The following is a 13077-nucleotide window of genomic DNA, read 5'->3' on the forward strand; positions in this document are numbered from 1 at the left end:
TGACTTGGTTACAGACCAGCTTATATCTACCATGTCACCCATTAATTTATATGTATCCCATGCATTTTTCTTCTCTGCCATATGTCTCATTAGTTCATCTGACATCCATTTAGGCCTAAACCTTGAACAATATTTCTAAGTTGGTATGTAAAGCCTAGTAGCTTCCAAGATAAGTTCTTTGAATGTTTCCCATTTTGAATTTGCTGTTGGTAACATCATCAGTTGGTCCCACTGTATAGAATATAAATACTGTCTCAGACCATCGCAGTTGCCTTTTCGAGAGCAAAAACCCTTCCCTTACCCCTGATGGCAGTTACCTCTTTGAGTAAATCCCACTTCAGCACACTGTGATCACTGCCAGCTAGTGGTTCCTTTATCTGCAGATTCTTAATGCATGAAGAATCACTACTGATAATCAGATCAAGAGTATTACTCCCTCTAGTTGCCTCCTGAACATGCTGATGTAGAAAACAATCATCCATTAAATCCACAAAAGCACTTGCTAGTGTGTGAGTGACCAACCCACAAATTCCAGTCAATATCTGGGAAATTAAAATCCCCCCTCCCCTTATAAGACTCTCTGATTTACTGGCCCACTCTATTTCCGTGTACAGTTTCTTATTATACTCATCAGAGTGATTAAGCCTATAGCACACTCCTACTCTCAATTTTGATCTCCCAATGCTTATGTCACACCATACTGACTCAACACTGCACTGTCCAGCGATGTCGACTGGCTTCACTTCCTTGGATTTTATGTATTTCTTGGCTAATAGCATAACCCCCTCCTCCCTTCCTATCCTCTCTATCCTTTCTGTACACATTGTACTCCCCAAATTCCAGTTCTGCATTCCTTATATCTGTGTGACACCATGTCTCTGATATCCCAACAATATCCACCTTTTATTCTTTGAGCAATACCTCAAATTTATTTACCAAACACCTAGCATTGGTGTACACGCAAGTATACATGCACCTGTTCCTGTTCTTAGCTACCCTTACACAACCCATGTGTTTACCTCTACTGCAATGACTCCCAGCAGTCTTTGAAATATCCCGCATCTTGTTTTCCAGGCTGCTGCTCATTTTGACAAAGTAAAGTTTCAATTTTGATAAAAGATCTGAATCTGAAACTATAAGTTGAACCTGAAGCAATATCACTATCCATTTTTAAAAGCCTCTATACGATTCAATGCACGAGCTCTATTTCAAGGACACTAATGTTGATGTTAAACTTCCAATTATTATCCTGAAGAATGTCAATCATGGAGGAATATGGAGTGAGGAGCACAGTGTACATTACTTTTAGATTAATCCTCACATACACAGGCTTCTGTGACTATAGATTTAAAGATATAGTATTAACATTAGTATTAGCCATTTAGTGCAAGGAAACCACAGCTTTTAATGCACTGGCAAAAAGGAAGGGGGTAGATAAGAAAACAGACAAATTATGTGCTTCCCTCCTTATGTAAGTAACTGTACAGTCGACCTCTGAACTTCTAAAAAGAAACTAATTTCTACAAAATTGTCTAAATCTTTTCCCCTGTAATTTGAATTCACAATCCCTTGTTCTGGAATTCTTTATAATAGCAAAAATTTTGCTTTCATTCATTTTATTTACCCCTCTCAGAACCTTATAAAATGTAATCAGGTCCCCTCTAAGATGCCCGGTTGCTAAACTCTGCAGCCCACATAATCCATCTTTCTTTGTGTGGTTGCCTTTTTGCTGATCTCACCATTCAAGCTGCCTGTCTTTGGACCTTTTCAAGAAGCTCAGTGTCTTTTTTCAGAGTAGTCTCGATACTTGGACACAATATTTCAAATGTGGTCTTACAGTTGCCTTTGGTTCTGATCGTGGAGTGTGTTTTTAGCTGTACTGCTTTCTGCTTGTCGCTGTAGATTTTTTAATGAAAAGCCACTAATTACAGAGCATCAATGATAAAAGTGCCATGTATCTCTACTGCTCAAACTAACTATATTGGCACAAATAATCAGAACTCTTCTGATTATTTGTGCCAATATAGTATGTTCCCTAATTATAGGGAACATACAATTGCACATTCAGTAATAGGGCTGATCTGCATGTTATGCTGGCTGAAAAATTCAGAAAACTCTACTCATCTGCCTGAGATTGACTAACTACATCTTCAATTGAAAAGGATTGTAAAAATTCTACCAGTCACGGGAATTAAATCCTGAACTTTCTAAACAAGTGACAAGCAGCAAAAACCACTATACAGTCTTGCAGGATGTGTGTGAAATAGGGGACCATGCAGAAACAAAATACTTAGCAGCCAGTAACATCCAAGCAAATCCAGGGAGATTAAATATCACTAGAATATACTCATAAAAACAAAATATCTAATGGAAGGCAAAGAATAAGAACAGTTGGTTGGTTGGCTGTTTTAGGATTTTATGGCACATTAGCATCTAAGGCTATAATGCGCCAAGTCAAAAAGGTGTAAAATATAAAACTATAAAATTATAATTGTAATTATAATTATAATTAAAACTATAAAATTATATATTATTGTGGAAGAGTATATGATATAAAAAGTTTATAAAGCTTAAAATGATAAAAACATTCTAGATAAAGTTATTTAGATTAATAAGTTGTGAGAACTTAAATATAGCTGACACATTATAAGAACAGTAATCGTGGAGATAAAATGAAATTGGAACAAGAGAGTAGACCTCAGATTGTTAAAACAGAAAAATTATAAAAATAAGTCTAAAATAGCCAAAATACAATTTCACCAAATAAGAATCAATTATAACTGAAAACTCTGATAGTATAACCAGGCTGCAATATTATACAGAAAGCCAAAACAGCGGGAAACACAGAGCTAAGATTAAAGCAGAAACCGGGCAGATGCCCTATACTTCATTGATGGTTGTAGTAAACAGAGGCTGTCCTGCTTTGTGTGAGCTGATAGACAGAAAACAGTGGATGGCTGAACATGGAATTTAATCAGAGGACAATCAGCAATGTTTCCAAGATCGCAATCCGATGAACCTTTTCTCCACAGGGCCACTGGAATAGGTGCCTGGTCAAGGCACCCATGCTTACAACCATGCCAATCATATATCAAGTTTAGATATAAATGGCATCATTCAACAACTGAAAAAAGTTGCCTTTTCCAATGAATCTCATATTTTGCTATGGTAGATGGAGGGTATGGTGGCAAACTGCAGAAAGGATCTTCTCTGATGTCCAGATCTAACAAAATCAGGCAGGTAGTGGTGTTTGGATGTTTTTCTGGAATCTCTTGGAGCCCTCACACCCCTCTCGATTACACAACTGAATGTTAAAATTACCTACCCATTTTAAATGATCATGCACATCCTTTCATGGTGATGGCACATTCAGGAGGCACGATAAAGCACTTTTTCCAGCAAGATAATGCACACCCTCACATTGCAGTTATTGTTTGAGAGTTGTTTGCTGAACACAAAAGTGACTTCTATGTACCAACAAGGCCACTTTACCATATATGATTCCCACAGCATATCTCTGGGAACATCTCATAGACAGAAAGATTCGGAGTCTGGATCCTCCACCGTGTGATATCAGAGATCTATGGGACGGAATACCCACTGTTAAGTAGGTGGTCAAAGTGTTTGACTAGAGAGAGAGAGAGAGAGAGAGAGAGAGAGAGAGAGAGTGTGTGTGTGTGTGGCAAAAGCACATACCCACTATTAAGTAGGTGGTCAAAGCGTATTGACTAGTGTATGTGTGTGTGTGTGTGTGTGTGTGTGTGTGTGTGTGTGTGTGTGTGTGTGTGTGTGTGTGTGTGTGTGTGTGTGTGTGTGTGTGTGTGTGTGTGTGTTTCTAATTCCAAACAGAATCAAAACAAATAACAGAATTCATTTAGTAATCCTCACCATTTCTGATATTTTGCACTAAGAAACCCATTAAAAACTTCTCCTAAAGATCCAACATGGTGTAAGTTGTCCAAAATGATGACAGTGGGAAGGGCAGAGGCATTACTAGACAAAAAATAAATAAAATAAATAAAACAAAATAATTTCCATTTCTCAGTTTATATATAAGCAGGGCCAACCTTTTTTTCATTAGGCACTTTAGACACCATGCCCAGAGCTAAAAAAAAAAAAAAAAAAAAAATTGGAGCCCAAAAAATATAACTCAAATAATATTTAATGATTTTATTCCAGCAATAAAATTCTACAAACTAATTTTTAAATATAAATTTCTAGGAAAAATTCTTTCTTCTGCTTTTTCTGTTAGAAAAATCTTAACAATGTCATCAAAGTTTGTATTGTGAGTAAATCAGTGCTGAAATAAGTAACTAACATCAATACTGTATTTATATAAAATTTTGAATTTCTTTAAAAACAAAAAATTTCATTTAACCTAGTGGCATTTTAATAAATTCGACCTGATGCAGGTCGAATGGCATTTTAATAAATTCAACCTGAGGAGTACCTATATTAATCAGTTCAAGATCTTGCATGCTACTCTTTATCCATATATTTTTCATATTTTTATACATATATAGTAGAGCATCGAAAATCTGAAAGTCAATAATTTGAAATGTCAATAATCCGAACAAGCCAGTATTTATGTATTTTTATGCTGCTGCCATAAAATAATTACAGTAAGTGCAGGTTATTGTGATTGAGTTTGTGAATTTACTTTTGATTCTATTACACAGCAATTACCCCCAGGGGCTCACATCTGGTGAGTATGAGCTTGGGACACCCAGGGTCCTGAGCTGGATATCATCATTCTTCTCTCAGGGGTAACTCCAAAATTTTTTTTTGGCTGGTGTAGCAAAAGCCTCAGGCTTCCTTGCCTATTTATGGCTATTTATAATAATAATAATTATAATATTGGAAAATAGGAGAAATATTATCCACAGGCTATTAAAAATGAAGACATAAAGCACTAATATACACTTTTATTACCTTACCAATTAACAAAATTAAATGATACATGAAAATCAACAATCAACAAAATTAAATGATACATGAAAATTGACAAACAATCAACAAAATTAAATGGTACATGAAAATCGGCAAACGATCAACAAACTGAATGCTGTCCAACTGGCAATAACGAAACAAAGTTCGAAAATGGTGCAGCAAAAAATAAGTAATTATTTTCGTTAAATGCCTATAGATATGTGTTATTGTGGCTGAAAGTTCTATTTGTTTTGTTACCTATGAATAAAAATATGTAAGTACAACTTAGTGTTTTTATTTTTAAACTTATTAAATCCTTTTTCTTTTTAGTCCCCAGAACAGTATTTTTTCATAAATTTGAAAATCCAAACAAATCGAAAGTTCGAACTACCCCTGGTGCCAATTATTTCAGATTATTGATGCTCTACTGTATATAAACTTCTATTTTAAGACAAATACAGTCAGACCTCTCTTTGACGAACTTCCATATAGCAAATTTTTCTATTTAGCAAATTTTTTCATTTCATCTTGGTCATTGAAAATAGTTTCCATGTAACAGAGAAAATTTCCATATAACAAAATGATTTCAAGAGAATTGGGTAAGCATTGTTCACCCCCCTGGCCTTTAGGCAATAGAGCTGATGCTGTAGAAAGCAAGAATTAAGAGCTAAAAGTGAAAGAGCTAATTAAAAATTAGTCCCTTCAGCTTTTAAGAGCTAAAGGGATTAATTCTTAAAAGCACAAATAAAGAGTTAAAACATTCCACAATTTAGTGGTGCCCATAAAATCTATACAGGTGCCTCTACTGCACTGAGAAATCAATCTGATCAATTGCTATCTATGTGTTCCACAGTCAATGGCAAAGATGAAGGCATATTCCTAATGCGGACATTGGCTGTGATCAACCTGTTTTCTACAGTAAGCACCCTATTAGAGAATTAGGAGAGAGTGATTTTCCTTTATCTAGGAATTCTGTAGTTTTGCAGAAATGAGTCATTCATGCTTTCACTAAATTTCACCTGTCTCTGTTTAAATGGTAGGTACAAGTTGTCCCTAAATCAGTTTTGTTTTAGCTGCTGTGCAAGCAAACTTGCAGTGTCTAAGAGAAAATCCTGAGTGTAGTGGAAAAAATGGAGGCACTTAAGAGTGTGGATTGCAGCATTAAAAAAAAAAAAAATCACTTTAAAATTTGTTAGCCCTGCAAACAATGTATCAACCATTCTGAAAAACTGTTTCAGTTCTCTGTTTGAGGAAAAGGGACCCAGTTGGAAACGTGCAAAATTATGACTGTATGAAGATGTAGATGAAGCTGTTTTTTTGGGGGAGTGAAGTTGATTTGAGACCAAAATATGCCAACATCAGGGCCATTAATGGCTATGGGTATGCATCTTTTCTGGGGCATAAAACATTCAAAGTCAATTTTGGTTAACTGGGCAAATTTAAAAAGCACCATGCCTTACTTGAAAAAGATTGTACCCATTGGAAAGAAACAGGTTTGAGACATATTCATCAACGCTGGTCCATCAATTATTATGGGAGATTTCAACAGTAGGAGTACTCTTTGGGGCTATGCTGACACTAACGCAGATGTCCTTGGTGTGATGGTCTGGTCTGAAGTCGAGGATGTTTTCTTAATGTATGATGCAAAAGAGAAAGGTTCCTTTCACTCAGGCAGATGGAACAAAGATACCAACCCAGACCTCTGTTTTGTCTCAAGAGATGAGTGCGGAAGACCTTTGCAGTGTAGCAGGAAAGTTTTGAATAATTTTCCTCGTAGTCAGCATAGACCAATTCTTGTAAAAATTTGTACCGAAGTTCCAATAGTAAGATCAAAGCCTGTACCTCGCTGGAACTTTGGAAAAGCTCACTAGGAAGCCTTCACTAATGAGGTGGATCACAATATTCAATGGATCCCATCAAAAACCGACAATTATAAGCGATTTGTTGGTTTAATATGCTCCATAGCAAAGAAACATATTCCCAGAGGATATAGGAAAGAATACATTCCTGGCTGGAACAGAAGATGTGATGAGCTATATGAAGAATACCAACTTAGCAATAGAATAGAAATTGCTGATGAACTATTGCAATGCTTAGACTCTGCTAGGAAAGAAAAATGGAACATAATGACAGCAGGTATGAATTTCCAACACTCAAGCAGAAAAGCATGGACACTTCTGAGGAAACTCGGAAGTAGTACTCCCAAATATATTAATAAGAGCTCAGAAGTATCCCCAGGAAAAGTAGCCAAGAGAATTGTCAACATTTCCAAGAGACCAACCAATACTAACAAAGATGATGTCAAAAAACTTAAGAAGGAATTAAGAACTAGACTATCCTTGGCTGAACCAACCTCCCAATTCTCAGGAGAATTCACAATTGCAGAGATTTCAACAGCTCTGAGGAAATAAAACCAGGCAAAGCAGCCGGAGTGGACGGAATATATCCAGAGTTCCTGAAACATTGTGGTCCAAGAGCTCTGAATTGGCTAGTTAAATTTTTTAATGACATCTTGCAGAATGGTAGGTTCCCGTCTTTGTTTAAGAGAACTAAAATAGTTGCCATCCTAAAGCCTGGGAAAAGTGGATCTTGCCCTGAAGATTATTGCCCAATTGCACTTTTAAATATATGTTATAAATTAATTGAAAGAATGGTTTACAATAGAATTTCAACCACAACCTTCCAACACATACCAATTGAACAAGCCGGATTCCGACCAGGCCGAAGCTGCTGCGATCAGGTACTGGCACTTACCAGCCATATCGAGAACGGATTCCAAGATAAGAAGAAGACCATTGCAGTCTTTGTGGACTTGACATCAGCTTATGACACAGTATGGCGACAAGGAATGATTCTGAAATTTTTGAAGATTATTCCTTGTAAGCCCCTCGCGATCCTACTTAACAATATGTTATGCAACAGAGTGTTTGAAGTACACTTAAATGGCAGAGTGAGCAAGCCCTATATATTAAATGATGGTTTACCAGAAGGATCAGTTCTAGCCCCATTATTATTTAATATCTATACTGCAGATCTTCCAGCAACTGCTTCTAGGAAATTCATGTACGCAGATGACATAGCCCTGACTGCCCAGTCTACTGACTTCAATGCAGCCGAAATTGTACTTACAAAGGATCTTCATAACCTGAATAAATATTTTCACACATGGCGACTTAAACCTAATTTAAATAAAACCGAAGTTAGCTGTTTTCATCTGGATAATCATAGGGCTAACTATATGCCACAAGTGGAATATAAAGGTCAACGACTGAAACACAACCCTTGCTCAAAATATCTGGGAATTATAATGGACCGAACACTGACATATAAACAACACCTTTGTAATATTGCAGCAAAGATAAAAACTAGGAATAACATCTTGCATAAACTCAGTGGAACAGGCTGGGGAGCAAACGCAACGGTGCTACGAACATCAGCCCTTGCCCTAGTCTACTCAGTTGCAGAATATTGTTGCCCCGTATGGCTTAATAGTGCACACTCTGTAAAAGTTGATACCCAACTGAATGACACAATGAGGACAATATCAGGCACCATTAAATCGACACCTTTAAAATGGCTACCAGTGTTATCTAACATCTATCCCCCTCATATAAGAAGAGAAATAGCCCTGCTGAAAGAATGGCAGAAATGTCAAAGAAATCCTCAATTGCCCATACATCAGGATTGCAAACCCCAGAAGCCGGAGAGATTAAAGTCTAGGAACCCCTCATGGAAGCTAGGCGAGAAACTTATCAAGTCACATTTTAATGCTGACCAGACCTGGCGCGAAGACTGGACTACTTCAAATCCCGACCACCTGGGATTATTCCAGGTTTCAACTTACCAAGAAAGGAATGGATATCCCTGAACAGAATCCGAACAAATCACGGAAGATGCAATAAGTGGGTTGTTAATAATAAGTTTTGGCTGCATAAGTGGGGAAAAACTGAAAACCCATTCTGTGACTGTGACAACGTGCCCCAGACCATCCAGCATGTCATCTCGGAGTGCCCAAAGAGGAGATTTGAAGGCTCCATCCAAGATCTACATAGTGTTACTGATGATGCTATTAAGTGGCTGAATAAACTGGACATTACATTTTAATTCATCAAATGTTACTTATAATTTTTTTCTGTAAATATTGTTTTTAGGCTTATTGTAATTTACTTATTTTTTTGACATTGTTTGTTACAAATGTATCCTCATTTTTGCCATACGAAATAATAATAATAATATGTCTATGAAACAGGTCTATTTTTTAAATGTTTGCCGAACAAGACACTGACATTTAAAGGTGATAAATGTTTAGGTGGTAAAAATATTGGTCTTGGATGGTGCAAATATGGCTGGAAATGAATGAAAAACTGAAGCTTTTGGTAATAGGCAAATGTAAACAACCACGATGTTTCAAAGGAGAATTGTACTACAACTATAACAAAAAACTTGAATGATGAAATTTTCAGTGGATTTTAAATTTCAATAGAAAGACAACGAAAGTAAACAAAAAGAAAAAAAAATAAAAAGTGTTCATTATCGACAACTGCCCTGCCCCACCTTCACTCAGTAATTTCGAAACTTAAGAGTGTGAAGCTTGTTTTCTTCCCTATGAATACCTTGTCTTAACTGGCATTATCGAGAATTTGAAAACGCACTGCCGAAGGCACATACAAAAAAAAAATATAATACTTAGAATAGAAACCAACCAACCTATAGAGTCTGTTATAGATTTGCAGGTGTGCATCTCAGATTTGGCAAAAGTGTGGAGTCGAGATATGACAGACACAACGATTCAGAATTGTTTCTCAAAAGCTAAGTAATAGTAGTGGCATGTGATGCAAGAAAGAAAGTGTATGAGCTTATGCAGCATCAGCCAAAAAAAAAAAAAAAAAAAAAATCACACCATTCCCTCCAAATTGCCTGTCCAGTTCCTCCTTAAATTTATTTAACCTATCAACTTCCACAATGACAGATGGAAATTTGTTCCAGCAATTAACCACCCGCTGGCTAAAGGCAAATTTCCGCACATCTATTCTACATCTGTCTTTTCTTAATTTGAATTTATGCCCCCTTAAGTTCGTAATCTGAACAAGTGGAAGGATCCCATCAGAATTCAGCGTGCTCAACCCATTCAAGGCCTTATACACCTCAATCAGATCACTGCGCAGGTGCCTAGTCTCCAGCCACTGCAATTTGAAGAACTTAAGCCTCTCTTGGTAAGAGGATCCCTTCATTCCCCTCATCAATCTTGTTGCCCTTCTCTGTACACGCTCAAGCAAATCTACATCCTTCCCAAAATGAGGCCTCCAGACCTGTACGCAGTACTCAAGGCGTGGCCTGACCACTGCCTTATACAGAGGGACAATCACCTCCTTTTCCCTGCTAGCAGAATTCCTATATATCATTGACAAAACCCCATGACCTGCCCTGGTAGCCTGTCTGCATTGCTCAGAAAACTTCATATCTGACTGCACGATTACTCCCAGGTCTTTTTCATTTTCTACCAACTTAAGTGTAGTACCACACAGTTGTACGTTTCTCTGGGGTTACTTCTACCCATATGCAGTACTTTGCATTTGCATTTGTCAAGGTTAAACTTCAGTTGCCACTTCTTAGCCCATCTGCCCAAATTATCTAGATCCTGTTGCAGTAGCACACTGTCATTAACAACCCTGCCAACCTTTGTATCATCTGCAAACTTCAACATTAAGCCTGATATACCTTCATCAATATCATTGATAAATATACAATTCAACAGGTGACCCAACATCGAACCTTGTGGGACTCTACTAATAATATTAGTCCACGAAGAGCAGCACCCATTAATTACCACCCTCTGTCTTCTCCCACTCAACCATCCTTTCATCCACTGTAGCAAAGTTTTGCAAAAACACATATTAACAGCAATGAGAGGTACAAGATGATACAAGATATTTAGAAATCTTGGGAAAAACTCCAAGCAAGAGGTTTGATCAGTAGAGAAATTGTTCTTGATGAATTTTAGGAGTTGATAATGATGTCATAGTAGCTGAATATCCAAGTGACTCCAACATTTTGAAGAGTATTCAATATCGATGATGAGTTGGATGAAAATAAGGGCAATATTAAACTTTCCAAACATGAAAGGTTGACAGCATTTGAAACTTTGTGTCGAGGCCTTCAAGTGTGAAGAAAATGTACCAGAAAATATATTTGAATTTTTAAACAAATGCAAACATTTTTATGAATGATGTACAGTAAAATGTTGGAAAATTTATTTATTCCCACTTATTTCTGATTTATTTCCCAACCTTTTCTATATTTCTGAATGTTGAATTACAGTATTTTTCATTGTTGGAAAGGTCTTATTTCGTTATAACGAAATTTCTGTTTAACAAATTTTTTCAAGCGAACGATAGATTTAGTTATATAGAAGTCCACCTGTATTTTATATATTATAAAGTATATATATAATTTATAATATATAAAACTTAAATGTATACAATTAAAAAATAAATTTAAACAATAAAGTAAACCTTCAAAATTAGATATACTATAAATTACGTGTTTCTGATATTGTGCTGCACAGAATGCAATTATCTACCTGACCTTAGAAATCAGTGCATCTGCATGGGGGTGGGGTATAAATTGAAATGCAAAATATTAATTTACCATTAATGTTTTTATATATGGGGGTTTATCAACCTTCTACAAGCCCTCAAGTGGAAATAGGATGGCAATAAAGAAAGATTTTTCTTTGTGAAAATATTGTAATGTGAACACAATAACACTTTTTTTTTTTTTTTTTTTGTAATTTATTCCAAGTCCTTGGAAGTTAAAATTTTCACTATATTACTAAGCTATTTATCTCTCTAAAAGGTCATATTTATAATGGAAATTGCACTACCTTTCATCATTACCATATGTTCCGTTATAAGAATCAATTTTGAATGTCTTTGTGATATTTTTCTAAAACACATTTCCGGAGGTCACTAACATCAAATAAAAACAATTTGCACTTTCTGGTTTATTGGGCTTTTCTGTTAGTGCAATCTATTATAAATAGGTAGTAAACTCAATCTTATTGCAGTTGTGATAATACCGATAACTGAAATTCTGTGGGTTACGGTGTTCATTACGGTATTATGGTGAAATGAGTTCCCCTTCACCGAAATCTTCAATCATATAAAAAAACAAATTTTCAGAAACTTCTCTTCATTCCTATTTATGTATTACAATGATGAAGGGAAAGTGACCAACAGAAAGTGCAAGTGCTGGCAGTGCTAGGAAACGAATCAAAATTGATGAAAATGATTAAAAAGTATGAAGCAGTACAAAGTTTGTCATCTATTGCAAGGGAATTAGGTCTCGCTGCTTCAACAGTGAATACTATTTTAAAGGACAGTTCACGTATAAAAGAACATGAAAAGCAAGAAGTATTTATAAAGATATTAAGGATAAGTATGGTGAACCCCAAACCAAGTTCATGGCAAGCAATGGGTGGTTTAATACGTTCAAACATCGTGCTGGTTTCCAAAACATTAAAGTATGCAGTGAAGTGTCAGTGACGATTCTAAAGCTGCTGAGAAATTTTGTGATGTACTGGAAAAAACCCCTTCTAAATCTCCATAGCCTTCATCTTCTGCAGCTGCATGCTTATCAGCTGGAAAGTTAATTCTGGCAATGATGCTCGAAAGGTAAAACTTGCTAACGCTATGCCTGTCTCCTCTCTCTCTTTTTTGCAATTTTATAATTTTGAAAGTTTTGTATACTTTTGTAATTTTTCCTGTGCATGAGATAAAAAAAAAAAATTGAATAAATAATTCTATTTACATGTTCATCAAACATTTCTTCTTTGCTTCAGTCAATTCAGTGAGCACAATTGCGAGTGCTGCTCAAGCATGGGGGAAATTTCAACTTATGTAGAGTTCAGTGGAACGCAACCCTTATGTAAGTCAGGGAGTGGCTGTAATTGACTATCCAACCAGGAGTGCACAGAAACGTGGAATCCACTGCAAGAGAGGATTTGTGCACAGGGACATTAACCTAATAAAAAAGAGTACATGATTGGAGCAATTCTCTTGCCTCTTTTTTTTTTTTTTAATGGCATCACAAAAAAGTATTATTATGAGGGAACTCTAATTTCTTTTTTTTTTTTTTTTTTTTTTTTTT

General features: G+C 36.1%; 1 protein-coding gene across 1 annotated transcript in view; it reads right to left on the reverse strand.

Annotated features, from left to right (window-relative positions):
* LOC150075004 (uncharacterized) overlaps positions 1–13077 on the reverse strand; it is a 1344778-nt gene that overhangs the window by 109634 nt on the left and 1222067 nt on the right. Inside the window, exon 30 of the mRNA XM_090389033.1 lies at positions 3889–3993. Within this exon, the coding sequence (XP_090245159.1) occupies positions 3889–3993 (105 nt within the window). The remainder of the gene's footprint in view (positions 1–3888; positions 3994–13077) is intronic.

Source organism: Mastigoproctus giganteus, chromosome 14, assembly GCF_048544385.1.
Source record: "Mastigoproctus giganteus isolate SK-2022 chromosome 14, ASM4854438v1, whole genome shotgun sequence".
Taxonomy (NCBI): Eukaryota; Metazoa; Arthropoda; class Arachnida; order Uropygi; family Thelyphonidae; genus Mastigoproctus; species Mastigoproctus giganteus.